At 35.3% G+C, this 22,110-nt stretch overlaps 1 protein-coding gene across 6 annotated transcripts in view; it reads left to right on the forward strand.

Moving 5' to 3' along the window:
• Positions 1 to 22,110, forward strand: part of IL1RAP (interleukin 1 receptor accessory protein) — a 143,652-nt gene that overhangs the window by 115,766 nt on the left and 5,776 nt on the right. For 4 of the 6 annotated variants that reach the window (XM_003256655.2, XM_003256657.2, XM_030822982.1 and 1 more), the window contains 3 exons: positions 11,919 to 12,068; positions 13,360 to 13,503; positions 15,997 to 19,203. In XM_003256655.2, coding sequence (XP_003256703.1) covers positions 11,919 to 12,068; positions 13,360 to 13,503; positions 15,997 to 16,364 — 662 coding nt within the window. In that variant the 3' untranslated portion in view covers positions 16,365 to 19,203. Of the gene's footprint in view, positions 1 to 11,918; positions 12,069 to 13,359; positions 13,504 to 15,996; positions 19,204 to 22,110 lie in introns of those variants that run through there. The other 2 variants (XM_012510558.2, XM_003256658.3) reach the window with 1 other exon arrangement.

The raw sequence follows: 22,110 nt of genomic DNA on the forward strand, positions 1-22,110 counted from the left end.
TATATTTAAAGTAGACACAATAATGCCACTGCCTCATAAGGTTGTTTTGAAGCGCTCAGCACAGTTATTGGCATATATACCTATATATGAAATACTCAATAAATATTAACTCATTATTTCCTTAAGATTTTCATAGGTGTTATTAGACAAAGGCTTTTATCGTTAAATAAGTATCATTTATGTCTGGATTTAAAAAAATCAATCAAGTTAGTTTATTTAGGACCCATTCGAGTATTTAATATGTGAACATTTGATAGGAATATCTGCAGGAAATTGGATTATAGTGGCAGGATGTTTTCATATGTATTTGACTCCAGATTTCTTAAGTATGGAGCTTTTTGTGGGGATCGTCTTCTGAGGGATGTATCCTGGGGAATAATTATGGAAGGTGACATAAATTAATAACTTATTGTCAAATGAATAGGATCAAAACAATCAAAGCAATGTGTAATGTAGGAGTGAAGCACAAGTTTGCCTCCCAGAGCTACTGGAGTAGCTCGCCTTTTACAGAAGCCCCTGCTCTAAATGGTGTAATAAGGACAGCGTCAGGAATGTGAAGTGACAGGTGGATCCTCTAGATTAGATGATCTGTGCTGAAAGCTGATATAAAATCACCGTTTGGTCATACCTTTGTATTTCGAGTGGTACCAGAGGAGTTGTGGTTTTCTTCACTTGGCTTCTATTCTGGGCCAGCTAATGCTGAAATTCAGAGGTTGTATCTGAGTTCACATTCATACGTTACATGTGTGGGCCTACTCTCAATTTATTAGCAAAGCATTCTATGTACTTCCTCAAAAGGATGTCAAGAAAAGACTAACACCTGGAATGAGAGAAAGATGCTGATATGGATCTTATTGACAGCAAAATTTCATTATAGTCAGTTAAAGCTAAGTATTAAGAGGAGGCAGTTTCTTTTTTTAATGTATTTATTTTTATTAATTTTTTATTTTTGAGACAGAGTTTTGCTCTTGTCACCTAGGCTGGAGTGCAGTGGCATGATCTCAGCTCACTGCAACCACTGCCTCCTGGGTTCAAGCGATTCTCCTGCCTCAGCCTCCCAAGTAGCTGGGACTACAGGCGTGTGCCACCACACCTGGCTAATTTTTGTATTTTTGCTAGAGACAGGATTTCACCATGGTGTCCAGGCTGGTCTCGAACTCTGGACCTCAGGTGATCCTCCTGCCTCAGCCTCCCAAAGTGCTGGGATTACAGGTGTGAGCCACCACGCCCAGCCCGTTGTTTTATAATAACAGCGTGATAAGGACTAAGGCAAGGTATCTGTTTAACTTTGTGAGAAACTGCCAAACCTATTTCCAAAGAGATTGTACCATTTGACCTGTCCTCTAGCAATGCACACAAATTCCAGGCACTCTATTACCTCACCAACTTTTGGAGCTGTCAAACTTTCAAATTTTAGCCATACTAATGGATGCATAGTGTTATTACATTGTGCTTTAAATTTGCATTTATTGGATACTAATGATGTTGGGCAATTTTTCATAGCCTTATTTGTCATTAGCTAATATATCTTTTTGTGAAGTATCTGTTAAAATGTTTAGCTCATTTTTGTTACTGGTCATTTGTTTTTAAATTTAATGTATGTTAGGATATAGACACAGATGCATATATATCTCAAATAAAAGTCCTGTGTCAGATATATGAATTGTTAATATTATCAGCCAGTTTGTGAATTCATTTTCTTTTAAACAGAATCTTTAAAACTTTGATGGCATTTATTATATCAGTTTCTTCTATGCTTAGTGGTTTCTAAATTCGGTATTAGCAATCTTTGCCTAAAGTTAGAAAGGTATTCAGGTTTGAAAGATATCCTTCTGTGTTTTCTTCTGGAAGATTGGTAGATTTTTCTTTTAGAGTTAGGCCTATGATCCTTTTTTTTTTTTTTTTTTTTTTTTTTAACACTCCGAGGTATTGGGTTAATGTTTAGTGTTTTGTTTTTCCACATAACCAGTTGTTCTCATATCATACTGAAAAATCTTTCCTTTATTTGTTGAATTGTTCAGAAAACAGTTGAATTGTAGAAGTTTTGAGAGCAGCCATCTTTGCATTGTTTCCAAATTTAAAGGGCAAGCATTCAGGTTTTTATAGACAGGATTTTTGGAGATGACCTTTATTTCCATGAGCAATATTTTCATTTTTAGTTTGCTGAGAATTTTTTTTTTTTTTTAGTATGTTGAGTTTTGTTGAATTCTTAACTGGATCTGTTGAGAGAATTATATGTTTTTATTTTTAATCTATCAGTGTGATGATTTATACTTACTGATTTTGAAATGTTCATCCAATTTTGCATGCCTAGAATAAACCCTCATATTGTCATGATTTATTGTCCTTTTTATGTATTACTGGATTTGATTTACTAATATTTTGTCACAGATTTTGTTCATGTTAAGAATTTTTTTTTTTTTTTTGAGATGGTGTTTCCCTCTGGTTGCCCAGGCTGGATACAGTGGCACGATCTCAGCTCACTGCAACCTCCACCTCCTGGGTTCAAATGATTCTCCTGCCTCAGCCTCCTGAGTAGCTAGGATTACAGGCACCCACCACCACATTGGCGAATTTTTTTTTTTTTTTCAGTAGAGATGGGGTTTCACCAAATTTTGTTCATACCTTTGTTCATGAAGGATATTGGTTTGTAGTATTCTTTTCTTGTAATGCTGTGACTAATGTCAGGGTTATGCTGGTCTCATTACATGAGCTGGATAATGTTCCCTCTTTTGTGATTATGTGAAAGCCTATGAGTAAAACTGGTATTTCTTGCTCAAAAGAATTACTCATATAACTATCTGGGCCTGTTGTTTTCTTTTTGGGAAAGCTTTTAATTATGAATTCAGTGTCCTTTTTAGTTACTGAGATTTTCTGTTTCTTCTTGTGGCAGTTTTGGCTTTCAAGGCATTTTTTTCCATTTCATCTAAGTTGTCACATTGTTGGCACACTTTTCTTTAGATTATTTCCTATTATCCTTTTAATGTCTGCAGGATTTTTAGTGATGCTCCACTGTCACTCCTGATATTAGTAATTGGTGTTTTGCCTTTTTTTGTCCTTTATCAGTCAAGATAAGGGTTTATCAATTTTGCTAATTTTTTCAATGAACATATTTTTATTGATTTTTCTCTGTTGTTTATATATTTTGTTTTATTTACTTTATTCATATACTTATTTTCCTCTTTTTGCATACTTGACACTTCATTTTCTTTCTGTCAGTCATCCTAAAATATAAGCTGTATCACTGATTTTTAAGTAATTCTTCTTTTCCAAATAAGTATTCTGAGCTACGTATTGTCCTCACAGGATTATTTTAACTAAATCCAACAAATGTTGAAATGTTGAGTTTTTGTTATTATTAAGTTCAAAATACTTTCTAATTTCTGTCTTCATTTCTTTTTGACCTAAGGGTTATTTTGACATGTGTTACTTAATTTAAACACGCTTGGAATTTTCCAGATCGTTTTACTACATTATATACGAAAATTCATTTGAATTTTAGAGTTGGCTTGATGTTCACTCTTGATAAAGTTATTTGTAACATTTCATACTGTCATTTAAGTATAGCTAATGTAAGAAATTAGGAAAAAAGTCTGGGAGCAGGTGTCTCCATCTTAGAACTACCTGAGAGAACTACATTATGGAGTGGAGAAACATAGGTTTTTGTTCTGGATAGACCTGGGTTCAAGTTCTGGACTCAGTGCTGGCTGTGTATATGAACTGGTACAAGCCTTCCTTTTCTTATCCTTCAGGTTCAATTTCCAGGGTATCTGTGAAAACCAAGGGAATGGGGAATGAGAGCTTTGCCACAGTGCTGCACACTTGATTCTAATTTCTAATCTTTTATTTAATTCTGATGTGTCCAAAGAACATACTTTGCATGATTTTGTTCTTTTTAAGCTTATTGGTACTTAAAAAAAAAGTATTTGCAGACTGCCTATCTTGGTAAATGTTTGATATGCATTTGAAAAAGACACATATTTTGTAGTTTCGAGTGTGGTGTCCAGTAAATGTCAACTAAGAAAATTAGTGTCAGTGTTGTTCATGTCTTCAACATCCTTCTGATTTTTCCAATCTACTTTGTTGCTCAGTTATTAAAAGAGAGAATGGTGTTGAAATCTTTACATATAATATGGATTTTTCCAATTCTCTCTTCAGTTCTGCCAGTATTTGTCTCATGTATTTTGGAACTGTGATATTTAATACATGCTTATTTAGGATCGATATGTCTTTTTTTCATGAATTGACTCTTAAATTGTGAAATGCCCATTTTTTTCTGTTAATACTCTGTGTCTAATATGAATGTAGCCACTCCAGCTTTCTTTTTTTTTTATTTTTTTAATTTGTTTATTTTTTTGGTAGGGGGACGGAGTCTTGCTCTGTCGCCCAGGCTGGAGTGCAGTGGTGCGATCTCGGCTCACTGCAAGCTTTCTTATAATTCGTGTATGTTTTTTCCATTATTTTATTTTACCTAGCAGCGTCTTTATACTTTTATACTTATACTTTATACTTAATGTATATATCTTATTTACAGCATATTATTGGGTATTGGATCCAATCTGATCATTTCTGCCTTTTAACTTGAATATTTAATCCATTTTTCTTTAATTATTAATATGACGGCCTTTAAGTTTACCATCTTGCTATTTGTTGTCTACCTGTCTTTATTTTTATCTCCTCTAGACTAATTGGTATTTTCATTGTATTTTATTTTATCACTTTTTTGAGCTTTTGGCTCTTCCTTTTTGTTTGGGGCTTGTTTTGTTTTGTTTCCTCTGGAGTTTATAATATTTTTCCTAAACTTATCAGTTTATCTTGAATTAATCACTTTACATATTTTATGAGAAACTTACTATGGCATATTTCCATTTCTTACCTCCCATCCTTTGTGTTGTGCTATCATACATTTTGGTTTTGCATGAATTACAATGTACCACCAGGTATTATGAAAGTTTGGCTTTAAATAACTGTCTTCTAAGAAGTTAAGAACTGATAATTTTTTAAATTTATTTGCTTATTTTTTATTTCTGACACTATTCTTGCTAACATTTTAATCGGAAGAACTATTTAATGTTTCTGGTACATCTGCTGGTGACAAATTCTCTCAGCTTTGTTTTAATCTGAAAATGTCTTATTTCATTTTAATTTTTATATTTCAAAACTTTACTAAGGGAGTTTTCAAATATATGGAAGATTTTAAGGAATTACACAGTGAGCAGTAATACAACCTACCTAGATTCTACCATTAACATTTTGTTATCTTTGCTTTATCACATGTCTATTCGTTCTTCTGCCAGTACATCAATCCATCTTATTTTCTGATACATTTCAAAGTAGATGCAGACATCAGTAAACATTTAAGCTCCTTATCATTATCAATATTTTAATATTTATTTGTAGGTTTCTTTTCTAGGTAAAACTTGCATAAAATAACAAATTACATAATTCAAGTGTACCATTTGATAATTTTTGACAAACGCATATATATGCATTACCTAATATCCTATTAAGATATAGAATATTACCGTCACCAGAAAGTAACATTCTTCCCCTTATCAGTCAATCCTTTCTACCCCCACCTTCCCCACCTCCCCAAACAATACAACCGGTTTTATTTCCTTTTTTAGAATAGTTTTTTTAATATTCTAGAACTCTGTGTATGTGGACCCATACAGAATGCACTATTGTATAACTGTACCTTCACTCAGCAAATGTTCTTGATATTCACCCATGCTGTTGTGTGTATCAGGCATTTGCTCCTTTTGTTTGCCATGGAGTGGTTTTGTTTTGTTTATGTTTTGTTTAAGAATGCAGAATGATTTGTTTATTCATTCTCTGGGTGGTGAACATTTGGTCTGTTACCAGTTTTGGGGTCTTTTGAATAAAGCTTCTGTGAACTTTCTTATCCAAGTTTCTTAATGGACTACCGCTTTTACTTCTCTGAGATGAATACCTATGAGTGGAATTACTGACTTAGTTCTATTAGAAACCGTTAGACTTTTTTTTTTCCCCAAGTGGCTATATCATTCTGTATTCCACCATCAACATTTACATCTTAAGGATTTGGCGTTGTCAGCCTTCCTCGTTTTAGCAATTATAGGTGAGTATATGGTGGTATCTTATTGTAGTTTCATTCTTCATTTCCCTGATGTCTCAAAATACTGAGCACTTATTCTTCATGTGCTTATTGGCCATCTGTATGTCTTTTGTGATGTGACTGTTCAAACATTTTGTTCATTTTATAAATAGTTTGTATTTTATTATTGAATCTTAGCAGTTCTTCATCTGTCCTGGATACCAGTCCTTTGTCAGACACATGCTTTGCAAATACTTTTCCCCAGTCTATTGCAGGACAATTTGTTTTTTCGTGGTGTATTTTAATGAGCAGAGGTTCTCATTTTTTATGAGGTGTACTTTATTAACTTCTTTAATGATTATTAATTTCTGTGTTCATACCGATATCCAGTTGTTCCAGCACAATTAATTGGAAAGATTTTTACTTTCTCATTATGTTTCTCTGGTGCCTTTGTCAATATTTTCACAGGATATGTTGAAAGTGTATCCATTTCTTTTCTTTCAGCCCTTTAAGGTATTCCATTGTCTCCTGGCTAATGTTATTTAAAATGCAAACGGGGCAGTTTTTGTTGTCGTTGTTGTTCTTGTTTATTTTTGTGCCCTTTATGTATTTGTTATATGTTTTTCTTTGGCAGATTTTAAGATCACCTTTTCTTTATTGATTTTGAAAATCAAATTATGATAGCCTGTGGTGTCATTTGTGTGTGTGTGTTTCTTACTTAGAGTTTATTAAACTTCTCAGTTCTATGTGTTTATATTTTTCCTTCAATGTGAACAATTTTCAGCCATTTTCTCTTCAAATATGTCTGGCTTTCCCCCTCACTCTTTCTCTTCTTTCAGTATTCCAGTTAAAATTAGGATAGACCACTTCTATCCAATTAATAGTGTCCCACAGGTTGCTGAACTTCTCGTTATTTTTATTTCTTCCTTTTTCATCCTTTTCCCCACTCTGTGTTTGTGTAGTTTCCAATGTATGCTGGCCATTTTCTTTGTGCTGTCTAATCTATTGCATTTTCTTTATTTCAGAATTGTATTTTTCAGCTTTTGAATTTCCATATCTTCATTGAAAGGTCCCTATTGATATTTTTTATTTGCTGTTCACAATGTTCATGGTTTAAAAAAAATTGAACAAATACACGTAGAATACTCATTTTTAGGTGTTTATCTGATAATTCCACCATTTTTGTCAATTTTTATTCTGTTTTGATTAGCTATCTTTTTATTAGCTAATGTAGACTTTTTTGCTTTTTTATCTAGCTTTTTAAAAATTATATGCTGGATATTATGGATGTTACAATTCTGAGTTCTGAATTTTGTAAGACAGTGTTACATTTTGTTCTAGCGGGTAATTAAATTACTTGCATAACTGCTTGCTTTTTAAAAAGCATCTTATCTTTGTCAAAGCAGGTCTAAAATAGCCTTTTCTGTAGGGTTAGACTGGACCTACTTCTAAAGCATGTCATACCTGGAGTCTTTAATTAATATTGGGGAGCTAAACAAAATCTCTTCACTCTGAGTGGCCTGTACTCAACTGTCTCACAGCCCTTCATGTGCTCCAAGAGTTGATCTGTTCCTAGCGATTCTTTGCCCAACCTTTTAAAGTATTCCCCTAAACATGTGTAGCTTTGTATTTGGCTAAAGACTCGAGATAATCCTGTGCAGACTTCTAGAGTTCCATCTCTAAATAGTTCTTTTCTCTATAAATGCAATCTGACTCAACAGCAGCCTTGAACTCTCATTTCTATCTCTTTAGCTCAGTGTGACCACTTTCTCATTTTGGCTTTCCCCTCTCTGTGCCACAGTTTAAAAGGTGCCTTTAATCGAAAAGCCAGAGTGATCGTAACGTTTACCTTTTTTTTTTGTCTTTTCTCTCACAGATCACATTCCTGTCTTACCAGTTGTCCAACTTTTTACAAACTATATTTTAGATATGGAAGGAAGGCTAGTCCAGTACTAGTTACTCCTTTAAGAACAGAAGCTGAAGTCCAAAGTGCACGTGTTTTAACACACTATAATAGCCAAATCAGTAACATCTGCTAGTCCATTTAGTCATAGGTCTCTGGTTTATCATAATTTTAATAAAGCATTCCCTTTGTTTACAACTCAGGAGAATGGTCATTACCACAGTTCCAAAAATTATCCGTCAGTCCCAACAATTTAGCACGGAGTAGCCATGGGTTCTGTGGCAGGGAACACTTGGAAGTGCAAGCAGCTGGCGTTTAGTTGGGACATGCAGTGGATAGCAAGGCTCTGACAGCAATAATAAAGATGGCGGAAATCACTCAGATTTCCTAGGAGAAACGTGATTGTAGAGCAAGAACTCAAAACAGGGAAAATACTAAGAGCTAACCAAGGTGGTTACCTGGAAATTTGGGCTTTGAAGCCAGTTATTTACATTGAACTACAAAAAGGATGGAAAAAATTCTGATTCAAGGAGTAACAACCATCAAGTAGCTAAATTTGGCTACATCCTGAATCAGATGATTAATAAAATCAATGAGAGAAGGAGTTTAGGAGTCCAATTTGGTCATATTGCATCACGTCTTTCTGATAGGAAATTCCTTTTTTTTTTTTTTTCGTTTTTTGAGACGGAGTTTTCGCTCTTGTTGCCCAGGCTGGAGTGCAATGGTGCAATCTCGGCTCACCGCAACCTCTGCCTCCCGGGTTCAGGCGATTCTCCTGCCTCAGCCTCCCGAGTAGCTGGGATTACAGGCATGCGCCACCACACCCAGCTAATTTTGTATTTTCAGTAGAGACGGGGTTTCTCCAGGTTGGTCAGGCTGGTCTCAAACTCCCGACCTCAGGTGATCCACCAGCCTCGGCCTCCCAAAGTGTTGGGATTACAGGCATGAGCCACTGAGCCCGGCCTCTGATAGGAAATTCTTTAGTCTGGCATGGCATCAGAGTGAAATCTTTTTGTCAAAACACCTGAGGGTCCAGCTAGGCAGTCAGCAAATGTAGTCTGAGGGTCACTCTTTCCCTGTAAGCCAGCACTGCTTTACCTGAAAGCCCTGTAGAGAACTTCTTGCATGTGACTTAAGCTATTTAGAAAATCCAGCTAGTAGATTATTTAAGAGTTCGATACGTTAAGTAGCATTAGTGACTCCTTGTTATCAAGATAGCTCTACAAGATACAATCTGTAAATATGACACATGACTGACACAAAACAGAATTAAAGTGCCCCATTAGAAATAAAATGGGCGGTAGTAAAACGAATGGGGCAGAGGGAAATTTATGAGGGTAACTGATCTCTCGGTCATTAAGCAAGCTCTCTATTGGCATTTAAAAAAAATCCATTTCAGGTACGTGCAGCCAACAACAACCTCCACCCCCATCACAAAATGTTCAATCAGAGGGAGCCGAATAACTGAGCACATAATGAAAAGAACAGTGGAAATTACCCTATTGTACTGTTAACATAACATACTCAGAAATACCAAGGACACAATGATTTTCATGCCAGCTATCCAAATAGATCTTAGTAAATTTTCCGCAACTGCACTAACATAGCTTCTGGAATTTATGATGGAGTTTTCTTATTTTAAGGTGCCATTATTCATGGAAGGAGTACAAGAGTACCTGATAATAATTTTGCACTGCTAAGTCCCAGGCTATACCTGTGGCAGGATTAATATCCCCAGTTTAGGATAATAAAATCAAAACTCTATGATTTGCCCTTTAATAAGAGAACTTCAGGTTCAGCTCCAGGCTGCTTTCCATTTTCTGCTCTGAATAGATACCTTTTTAACAAGTGATTTCCTGGATGTGAAGCTGATCTGGCTGCAACGTCCGTCACCCCATTGATCACCAGGGTAGATTCAGCTGATCTGGCTGGCTAGGCAGGTGTCGCCTTCCTCCCTCACTGCTTCACGTGACTCCTTCCTGAAGCAGCGCGCTCAGTGGAAGAGGACGACCATCCGCAATAGAGGGGGACTGGTCTTTTGTCAAGGGTATAAGAGTAGCTGTGCTCCCCTGCTGGAACCTCCAAACAAGCTCTCAAGGTTCATGAACATGATTTTATTTCAACTGTTGTATGATCAATAATAGAGCTTCATCGTGATGGTGTTCAAAGATCCCTGCACTTTGGAGTCAGGGAGCCTCTATAGCAATCCCAGCTTTGAGTGAGATTCTTCTAAGCTGTGTCTCGGCAAACATTTAACATCTACAACGTTCTAGGCGCTTACAGAAGCCTTCCCTCACCACTTTATGCAGTACACCTCCCTTGCCCCAGTCCCACCCTTCAATCACCTCTATCACATTATCATGGTTTATTTCTCTGATATCACTAATCACTATTTAAAATTAACCAGCTGATTTATTTCTTTACATATTTACTGCCCTGAATTAGAATATTAGCCACAAAAGGGCAGAGACCCTTTCCATCTTATTTATCATTGTATCCCCCAGAAGCTTCTGGCAAATGGTAGATGTCAATAAATAATAATCAAATTGGCTAATACACAATTTAAGCCACTCCTGCTTCAGACCCGGTAAATATACCGTTCCTCCTTCAAACACTTAAACTTCATTATCACAAGCTAATAAAGCAACTAAATAAAATTGTGAAACATAATTTAGTAATAGACTTCTAAATACCCCAGAAGTGTAAAATCTTATATCTGGAAATGTTCATTGAGATACTCGACGTTCTAGGGATATCATGGAAGAAAAAGACATAATCTCTACCTGAAAGGCTGTAAAGGTGTAGTTAATGAGAGGGAGGGAAGAAGCTGCTCTGTAGACAAATTACAATATAATAAGTAATGCTGTAATCAAATGATAAACAAAGGGAAGAGTAAAAATTTCTACAAGGGAGGGCCAGGTTGCAATAAAAATTTTATTCTAGAAAAGCTTATATAAAATAATGATATTCGAGCATAGACTTGGAAACTGAAAAGAGAAAGGACTTCCAGCCAGAAGTCACAGAATGAGAAAAGGGCATCAAATCTTCCTGATGTTTTTGATGAAAAAGCAATGGTAAATGAGAAAGGAAGGAAGGTGGTTAGTAATTTGGTTGTGACAGACCTTGATTATAGGGCTAATGAGTGAAGATCTGGTTTTTAAGTAATTGAGAATTACCTCACTCTATTTCTGATACTTCCAAAGAAACTGCAAAGGTGCCTAAAATATAAAAAATAAGTAGATAATGCAGAAGTCTGTTCACAACCAGATATTGCAAGTTCACCTCTAGAATATGTACTGAAGAACTGTGAACATGTGAAATAACTTCCAGAGCCAAGCATATTCAGCATTTGGTGGATGTCCTTTGCTTTTGCACAGTGAAAATAATGTTTCTGAGGCCTATTTCCAAGTAGAAAAGAAAGATAATTAAATTCTTTTCATACTACACTAGACAAGAGAATGAAACTATAGTGGAAAAATATTAAGATTGTTACTCAGATCAGCTGCGTGAACAATTAAAATTCTACCAATACCGTGGACTTCTTCAGGTAGCAATGAGAACTCCATCCCAAGATACGGACCGAGGATGGCATGATAATTTTCAAAAATATTTGTAAGGAGATTTAGGTGTCAAATTGTGACTTGAATTAGATGACCTTCTAAGTCCTTCCTGATGTTATGATTCTGTTTTAATTTATATATCATCAAAGACTATTCAAATAAAAAACACCTTCTATACCAGGTGCTGGAAACAAAAAGATAAATATAACACGGTCTAGTATTTTAAAATAGTGCTAAACTCTACAATGTTATCTCTGATTGTTCATACATAGGCAGGTGCATAGCTAAGCTGCTTGGCTTATCCAGCTATTTGCCGGGATGATGGGTCACTGTGGTCACCACACAGAAATCAATTCTGTTTCTTTGTTGTTCATTCCAGTGCCAGCTCCAAGATACACAGTGGAACTGGCTTGTGGTTTTGGAGCCACAATCCTGCTAGTGGTGATTCTCATTGTTGTTTACCATGTTTACTGGCTAGAGATGGTCCTATTTTACCGGGCTCATTTTGGAACAGATGAAACCATTTTAGGTAAGTAACAGAAATTTGACATAAACCTCTTCTACTGTCATCTTTAGAGCATATGTTGGAAAAAAAAAAGAAAACATGTTGATTTGAAAAACCTAGATTAACTGGAAGATTTAAGCAGATTAACTTTAATTTCAGCCCTTGCTATTAAAAATCTTTCCAAAGATTATTAGTCTATTTTTTTGGATTAATTAGTCGGTCTAAATTAACACTATCCAAATAGAAATATAATGCGAGCCACTTACCTACTTAAAATTTCCCAGTGACCACATTAGTAAAAGTAAAAAGAAACAAGTAAAAATAATGAATTGATTAAATATATTTATAATACTATTTTTTAGCATGCAATTAATATTAAAAAGGTAATGAGATATTTTACAGTCTTTTTTTGGTACTAAAAATGTTCAAAATGTAAAATGTATCCTACTTTATCCTTATAACACATCTCAATTCAAACCAGCCACATTTTGAGTGAGCAGTAGACTCGTGGCTCATGGCTGCTGTATTGGACAGTGCTGATCCACACTCCTTATACTCAGATAGTGATCTGTGAACCAGCAGCAACATCACGTGTAGATTATTAGAAGATGAATCTTAGACCTAGCCCCTACTGACTCAGAATCTACCTTTAAACCACATTCCCAAGTGATTCATGTGTACGTTAACATTTAAAAAGCACAGCTCTAGCGCAAATTTGCCTAGTGAAAAGAATAGAGCATTCAAACATACAAATTCGTAGGTCCACCCCATAAAGATTTTAATTCAGTAGGCTTATGGAAGAAACACGGAATTGATAGTTTTTAATGAGACGTGATTTTTCTAATTAAGCAACTTTGTGAAAGATTGGTCCATTAAATCTAATTATATTTTTAATTTTAGTTCTTTTCAGATATAAATAATTCAGGCAGTTTCACAAAGTTTTGCTCAATTTGTAATTTTAATATATTAATGAGTGATAGGCTTGGACAGGAAGTTGAAATTTTCTGTACAGTATTAATTGCCAGTACCTACGATTTACCTTCTGGCTTTGTTCATTTGCAGTTGAATGGGACGAACCTCACTCTTTTTCCACTATAAAGCAACCTGTAAGATGAGAGTTAGGGATATATCAGATAGCATTCAAAATTATATCTTCAAATAGTCGTTTTGCCTGGAGACTTGTTGCAAGTAAAAAATCGCACTGGAGTTTGTCACGTAATGAAAATGTCTAATATGCAGAAGTTAGATTGAAGAAAAATGTGATGGTATTGAGAAACTTTCCTAATTTACATCGTATCTGCGTTCCTTTTGCTAGATGGGAAAGAGTATGATATTTATGTATCCTATGCAAGGAATGCTGAAGAAGAAGAATTTGTATTACTGACCCTCCGTGGAGTTTTGGAGAATGAATTTGGATACAAGCTGTGCATCTTTGACCGAGACAGTCTGCCTGGGGGAAGTAGGTATTTCAGATGAGTACAAATGATGCTACCTTGAAAGGCAGAGAGAATCATTAGTTTTGCATTATGGGAGAGAGTCATGGCACAGCATCTTTGGATATTTAATGTCCATTGCTCTTTGATGTAACAGACTCATCTAGAAATAAAACTACATTGGAAGAGGTATACTATTCAACTCAGTTTATGGTATTAAAATATTTTCCCTTGCAATCTTTCAAAGATGCATGTCAGAAAAGCGTGGAGGCACAGTGGATTAGAGCTCTATTAAAGGGCCATAGCTTTAAACATCCTTTTTATTCACATTTAGATTTTTCAGTTTAGGCTAATCTACAATGGGTTGTCTAGAATTGTTTTACAAGACTGAGAATTTTTTTTAAAGCAGTTTTATTTTGGTTTTAGAAAGACAGAGGTTTACTTGGTTTTACTAAAACTGAGTGGCAGAAGAGTGTGGGTAGAATTTTTCCTTATGTGATTCACTGATAATAATTACAGTATTTTCCTATGGCATTTGCTCTTTTTTTCCCCCTCACTTTTCTTTTCAAGCAAAATAGTGCTACTCAAATTCCCCTTTTCCTTGGGTCTGTTTCTTCTTCCTGTCAGCTTATTCATTTGAGGGTTACTTTAAAATTTTATAATAGCCAGTGTAACTAGAAGGTTTAAAAAGAAAGGAAATGCTTAAATTCTTGAATGTGTTAAAGTAAAAGTACAACTCCTATTTAGATCCACACAGTAACACACAAAGTAATTTTTCATTGGTGTCTTTTTAATAAATTTGTAAGTTACATTCCCAAACCCACTGTTAAACTTTATCCTGTTGAAATGCTTGTAATATATCTAATCATAAGCAAGACAAACCAATTTTATTCTTCTAAAATCCTGTCTACATTCATCATTTAACAGTTTTTTTAAAATATTGCATGGATAATTGAGATAGAGTTGAAATTTTATTCTCATTTTGGTTTAGTTGGATCAGTTATTTTATCTTCCCAATCATCATCCAAAAGTCCATGATAAGACATTTCTTTCAGTATAACTTTTCTAGGAAGTTACGACTTAATTATTCAGTTAAAGGATAAATTCCACTCATTTTAATACTTAATTTCCCCAATCATTTATTCACCCATTTATTTGTTCATACAGCCATTCAATAAATACTTATCTACCACGGAACTGGGTAAGACCCTCCAATAGGGGTTGATAATTCTTTGAAGAATTCACATTCTACATAATTACTCTTGCATCTTGCTTTTGTTAGTTAGCTTTTGCTTCGTTTTTTATTCTGCCTGCTGCTCTTACCCAATCTTCTTTGACTCTGGGTCTCTTTCCATGCTTACACATGCTCAGCCTCCAGTGCCACTGCGTGGAACACACAATCATTCCTGGATTCTCCCCCAGGCTGTGCATGCTAGATTTTAATCGCAAGGCTTTCCCTACTGTTTCTGAACCTGTGAAGATTAAGGGGCAAAATGACTTCATAAAGGAATATAGCAAGACATGATATAAGTTTCCACAATTCTAGTAAGTTGCCTAGAGTTGGCAACCATCTGAAACACAGGTAAAGGACTATGCAATCCTCAATAAGCAACTGTGAGGAGATGGATTGGTTCCAAGAATTTAGTGACAGGAACTAATCAGGGCCCTTGAAAGCAGAATAAAATTACATTGCGTTTCCATTTTTCCTGCTTTTTCTTCTTTTTTCCTTGAAGAAAGCATTTGCCTGTTAGTGCAAGTTGACACATCATCTAGCAGCTGCCGAAACATATAGCTTTATAGTAATGATTGGAGTTTGAGGAGAAAGATCCAGCGATTAATTTAGGCTCCAGGGCAGAAAGAAGTAGAAAGCCCACCCGAGAATGTGTTACCAGCCAAAATGCCATTCAGTTGGCTAGATTTTGTTAAGCTTCCAGTCTAAGGACATAGTGATATTAGAGTCAGAGAGGTATCCAACAATAGAGAGGGACTTTCAGAAGATGAAGGTCCCTACCTTTGTTGTCCTGTCCTAGCAAAAAATAAAATTATATTATTTTGATTATATAACGTATATCTTTTTGAGTGTCCATTGGTACTAGAGAGTTTATGCATGGTGCATGGGTTTCTTTGGTGAAGAAAGGGCTCATGAGCTGACGTGGCTAGACCGTAAGATGCCACACACTTTGAAGAAACTGCTTTCAGTATAATGTGTCTACTCCTTGTGTCTCAAGTATTGTTTTTGAAGATCAAGGTCACAACACTACACTACCTTTTGGCTTCATGCCTGTTTGGAATTCTTTTTAGAAATATGGGCATATAGTTTCTGTTTTCCCTGAAGACAGTGGTATTTAACAAGAGAGTTTGCAGGTATAAGGATTAAGTTGTTCACATTTTTGCTGGTAAAAAGTTTCACCTCAATTCTTAGGCTGGTACTCTAAGTTCCCTACATTTGCTCCTCAAGCCCCAATGCTTTTGGGGAGTTTTTGGCCAACACTAATCCCCATGGTTGTTTTCTTTCCCAGTTGTCACAGATGAGACCTTGAGCTTCATTCAGAAAAGCAGACGCCTCCTGGTTGTTCTAAGCCCCAACTACGTGCTCCAGGGAACCCAAGCCCTCCTGGAGCTCAAGGCTGGCCTAGAAAATATGGCCTCCCGGGGCAACATCAACGTCATTTTAGTACAGTACAAAGCTGTGAAGGAAACGAAGGTGAAAGAGCTGAAGAGGGCTAAGACGGTGCTCACGGTCATTAAATGGAAAGGGGAAAAATCCAAGTATCCACAGGGCAGGTTCTGGAAGCAGCTGCAGGTGGCCATGCCAGTGAAGAAAAGTCCCAGGCGGTCTAGCAGTGATGAGCAGGGCCTCTCGTATTCATCTTTGAAAAATGTATGAAAGGAATAATGAAAAGGGTAAAAAGAACAAGGGGTGCTCAAGGAAGAAAGAGTCCCCCCAGTCTTCATTTGCAGTTTATGGTTTCATAGGCAAAAATAATGGTCTAAGCCTCCCGATAGGGATAAATTTAGGGTGACTGTGTGGCTGACTATTCTGCTTCCTCAGGCAATACTAAAGTTTAGAATGATATTATCAACGTTCTGTCACCAGTCTCTGATGCCACTATGTTCTTTGCAGGCAAAGACTTGTTCAATGCGAATTTCCCCTTCTACATTGTCTATCCCTGTTTTTATATGTCTCTATTCTTTTTAAAATCTTAACATATGGAGCAGCCTTTCCTATGAATTTAAATATGCCTTTAAAATAAGTCACTGTTGACAGGGTCATGAGTTTCCGAGTATAGTTTTCTTTTTATCTTATTTTTACTCGTCCGTTGAAAAGATAATCAAGGCCTACATTTTAGCTGAGGATAATGAACTTTTTTCCTCATGTGGCTGTGTAATACATAACCACAGCAAGACTGACATCCACTTAGGATGATACAAAGCAGTGTAACTGAAAATGTTTCTTTTAATTGATTTAAAGGACTTGTCTTCTATACCACCCTTGTCCTCATCTCAGGTAATTTATGAAATATATGTAAACTTGAAGAATATTTCTTAATTTTTGTTTTTGCTCCAGTCAATTCCTGATGATCCGCAGGTCAACCCACGTTTTTCATTCCTTCTCCCTATCTGCTTATGTCGCATTGCTCGTTTAGAGTTTGCAGGAGGCTTCACACTAGGTTCAGTCTGAAAGAAATCTCCTAATGGTGCTATAGAGAGGGAGGTAACAGAAAGACTCTTTTAGGGCATTTTTCTGACTCGTGAAAAGAGCACAGAAAAGGATGTTTGGCAATTTGTCTTTTAAGTCTTAACTTTGCTAATGTGAATACTGGGAAAGTGATTTTTTTCTCACTTGTTTTTGTTGCTCCATTGTAAAGTGTGGAGGTCAGACAATGGCCTTGAGAGTTGCTTTTGGCATTAATATTCTAAGAGAATTAACTGCATTTCCTGTCACCTATTCACTAGTACAGGAAATATACGTGCTCCAAATAAGTCAGTATGAGAAGTCACTGTCAGTGAAAGTTGTTTTGTTTGTTTTCAGTAATATTTTGCTGTTTTTAAGACTTGGAAAACTAAGTGCAGAGTTTACAGAGTGGTAAATATCTATGTTACATGTAGATTATACATATATACACACACATGTGTATATGAGATATATATCTTATATCTCCACAAACACAAATTATATATATATATATACATATCCACATACATACATTACATATATCTGTGTATATAAATCCACATGCACATGAAATATATATATATATATAATTTGTGTGTGTGTATGTGTATGTATATGACTTTAAATAGCTATGGGTACAATATTAAAAACCACTGGAACTCTTGTCCAGTTTTTAAATTATGTTTTTACTTTAATGTTTTTGTGTCAGTGTTTTATGTAAATATTATTTGTTAATTCACAGCTCACAGAATGGTAGTTGTCATAGTTCTTGCCTTCCCTAAGTTTATATAAATAACTTAACTATTGCTACAGTTTATCTAGGTTGCAGTGGAATCTGCTGTACACAGAGCTTCCATGGTCACTGCTAAGCAGTAGCCAGCCATCAGGCATTAATTGATTTCCTACTATATTCCCAGCAGACACATTTAGACACTAAGCTATGTTAACCTCAGCGCTCAACTATTTGAACTGTTGAGTGAGAAAGGAAACAAATGTAACTGTAAATGAATCTTAGTATCCTGTGAAACACAATAATTCATAATTTAAGAAAGCCCTTATCCCAGTAACATGAATGTTGATGAACAAATGTAAAATTATATCCTATATTTAAGTGCCCTTCATCACTATTGAAGTTCATAATAAATCATTTCCCTCTATAAGTGTTATTGATTATTTTAAATTGAAAAAAGTTTCACTTGGATGAAAAAAGTAGAAAAGTAGGTCATTCTTGGATCTACTTTTTTTTAGCCTTCTTAATATTTTTCCTCATTAGAAACCACAATTACTCCCTCTATTAACCCTTCACTTACTAGACCAGAAAAGAGCTTATTCCAGATAAGCTTTGAATATCAATTCTTACATAAGCTTTAGGCAAACAGGGAATAGTCTAGTCACCAAAGGACCATTCTCTTGCCAATGCTGCATTCCTTTTGCACTTTTGGATTCCATATTTATCCCAAATTCTGTTGGGCACCCCTAGAAATGCCTTGATGTCTTTTCTATTTATATTCCTGCCTTTGGTACTTAATTTTACAAATGCTGTAATATAAAGCATATCAAGGTTAAGTGATACGTATCATTGCAAGAGAATTTGTTTCAAGATTTTTTTTTAATGTTCCAGAACATGGCCAATAGAGAACATTTGAGGGAAATGGGGAAACATACTTCTAATTTAGAGAACAAGAACAAACCATGTCTCAAATTTTTAGAAAAAACATAATGGTTTTAAATATATGCTATAGGGACCTTCCATGCCCAGGTTAAGAAAGAACTGTGATATATAGAGTGTCTAATTACAAAATCATATAAAATTTATTTAATTCTCTTCTGTATTATAACTTAGATGATTCCCAAGGATTCTAATAAAAAATCACTCCATTGTATTGGGAAACAAAAACATCATTCGTTAATTACTTATTTTCTTTCCATAGGTTTTAATATTTTGCGAGTGTCTTTTTTATTTCATTCATGAACTTTTGTATTTTTCATTTTTCATTTGATTTGTAAATTTACTTATGTTAAAAATAAACCATTTATTTTCAGCTTTGAATTTTATTTTGTGCATGTGTTTTATGTCTTCATTTTCACATTTGGTCATAAATGAAAACAAAGAATTGATTATTGTACTCACAAAGAAATATAATAAGTTACATTAGTTAAGTTTCTTTCTGAGATAAATCTGAGTAAAATGGGAACTTCTTATCAAGAACATTTTCTTTACATGTAAGTAAAAGTTTCTTAAGTAAAATGAATTGCTCGAGAATACTAGGACATATTTTGTGGGTGTATATGTGTTTATGTGTGTATGTGTGTGTGTGCAGAGAGACAGAAAGACCGTCAGAAAAACGGAAAGATACAGAGAGACAGAGAAAAAGGAGAGAAAGATTATTTTAAAGTAAAGGAAAACAAGCTTATTCTTTTTTATTCAACTTGGAACTTAGGTAGTTTACAGGAATCTTTTTCGTCTGATAGGCTTTAATGCAACCACATGGTAGTTGCTTTGGAAATAGATAAAATAAAAATGCCATGACTTTAGTTAATTGATGATCATTTGAATCAAAGATGCACTTCGGTCACAAATTTTGAATAAATCAGTGATGAGTTTTTGGAAACATATTTTATTTTCAGTTAATAATACAAGTCCATAGTGACGGGGATGCCTTTTTGCTTTAAATCCCTGGCCGGGCACAGTGGCTCACCCTGTAATCCCAGCACTTTGGGAGGCTAAAGCGAATGGATCAAGAAGTCAGGAGATCGAGACCATCCTGGCCAAACATGGTGAAACTCTGCCTCTACTAAAATACCAAAAATTAGCTGGGCATGGTGGTGCACACCTGTAGTCCCAGCTACTCGGGAGGCTAAGGCAGGGGAATCGCTTGAAGCCGGGAGGCGGAGATTGCAGTGAGCTGCGATTGCACCACTGGACTCCAGCCTGGCAACAGAGCGAGACTTCAGAAAAAAAAAAAAAATCCCATTTGTTCATTTTACTGAGCCCCATAACATGCTCAGAATTGGTTAGCTTAGTAAAAGTTCTTCTACTGAAGAATTAATTTTCCTCTTGCAAACCAGCCCCAAAAGTGTAGGCTTAGGATCAACGGATCGAAGTTACAAGGCAACAGATTTCTGCTCAGTTAGAAAATAGCTGTAAAGCAGAGTTCAACATTAATATAATTCACTATCTTTGGAAATACTAGGTCTGCCATTACCAGAGGTATGTAAGCGGTTATTTGATAGATTTTCATTGAGATTTTGTATATGAGTTTTTTGCATTGGATAAGTGGTTTTGAGTCTGAAGTTGTTTCCAACCCTGAACGTGTTAAGTGACCTACTAGAACATACTGGTGACTCTTTGGAAGATTCAGCTTCAGCGTTTTGCATATGATCCAACTGGCTGTGATTAACCTTCCTTAAACTCTCAAGATATTTTTTTCCATTATATACTGATGTCACTAGCTCTTTAATGCAAGTAAATGCACAGTATGGTATGAGAGATGCATTTAGCAGCTAGTCTATCTTATTTCTGTTTCTACCCAAGGAATATAAAGTAACCTTAGTAATGAGTTAGGAGATAGAGTGTTTTAGTGGTAATTTTAATCTACATCTATTTAAAACTGAATAGACAGAACTTTTACACCCTATTACTCCTATACATCCACATATTAAGATGATATTTTAAAGTTAGCATTAATAATTGATACAGATTCAATAAACATTAGTCCATATATTATTTTACTATTGTGTTCACTAGACGTTGAGCAACAATAATTTAATCAAAGTGATTTATGCAATGTGTACTGTGTGCTAGAAATTTACATGTAGGCATCTAATTTGTTTATCAGCCCTACGAGTTTACTTTATCATATGCATTTTATAGATGGATGAACTAGGACTCAAAAGATATTATGATAAAAAATAGAGATAAATGGAGAAAGCAATATTTGAAACCACATCCATCTTCCAAGTTAAATATTTCCTTTTTTCTATACTTCAAGTTTTAATAGAGAAAATGAAAAAGACAGAGGTTTGCTGCTCTTTTATCTACTAATAACTCATCCAGAGGAGAAAAAAAAATTACCATCCTAGTTTTCTTCTAAGTGAACTCCATGGAAATTATGACTTTTACAGGCAAGAGTATTCTTGAGTATTGAAGAGTTCTCAGTCATACAACATGACTTCAAAGCCAATTTAGTACCACACAAGAAAACTAATCTCATTATTATATGGCCATACCTCATTTTTTGAGCAAAACAGAAAAAATGAGCTAAATTACTACTCCTCCAAGTAAACTTTAGCATTAAAAATAATAGCTCCTATCCTCAAATACGAAGTTTTGACAATATAGAAGGTATTTTAAAAATATGCCATAAAGTATGCAACTTCCTTTACAGTATTAAGCGAAGGTCCTTCGGTATAGCCCAGGACCTTTCTGAGAAGCATCTTCTACATTTGTTCCCCAATGTCTAAAATTCCACCACTCTTATCTGCATTTAGCATTGTCCTCTTTTAAATCTAAACTTTCTTACTTTCTGGATGGAGTACCAATAATAAGATAAAAGAACAACAGACTCAAAAGACATTTTTTAAGATCTGGAACAGTGTTGTATTTTAAACGGCAATATTCCTATTGGCAAAAACATACATTTTCCTAAGGTGACTATTTTGAAGTGAAACATCACAGCACACACACACACACACACACACACACACACACAATTTGCATGAGTTCTCTTTGTTGACAAGCTAGCCATGTTGCCTTAAGGTTATTTCACATTTCTCAGGAGCCAGGAGAAGCAGTAGACTTCCCACTTTCATATTCTCTGATTTATGACAGGCAGCCTCTTAAGATTCTGAGTAGGACTAGAGGGGACTGAGGAGTTACTAAAACACGTGCACATGTGCACACACTCATACACACAGAAGGGTTTTAATGATAAGTGAGAATTTATCTCTTAAGAAT

Source organism: Nomascus leucogenys, chromosome 11 (genome assembly GCF_006542625.1).
Source record: "Nomascus leucogenys isolate Asia chromosome 11, Asia_NLE_v1, whole genome shotgun sequence".
Taxonomy (NCBI): domain Eukaryota; kingdom Metazoa; phylum Chordata; class Mammalia; order Primates; family Hylobatidae; genus Nomascus; species Nomascus leucogenys.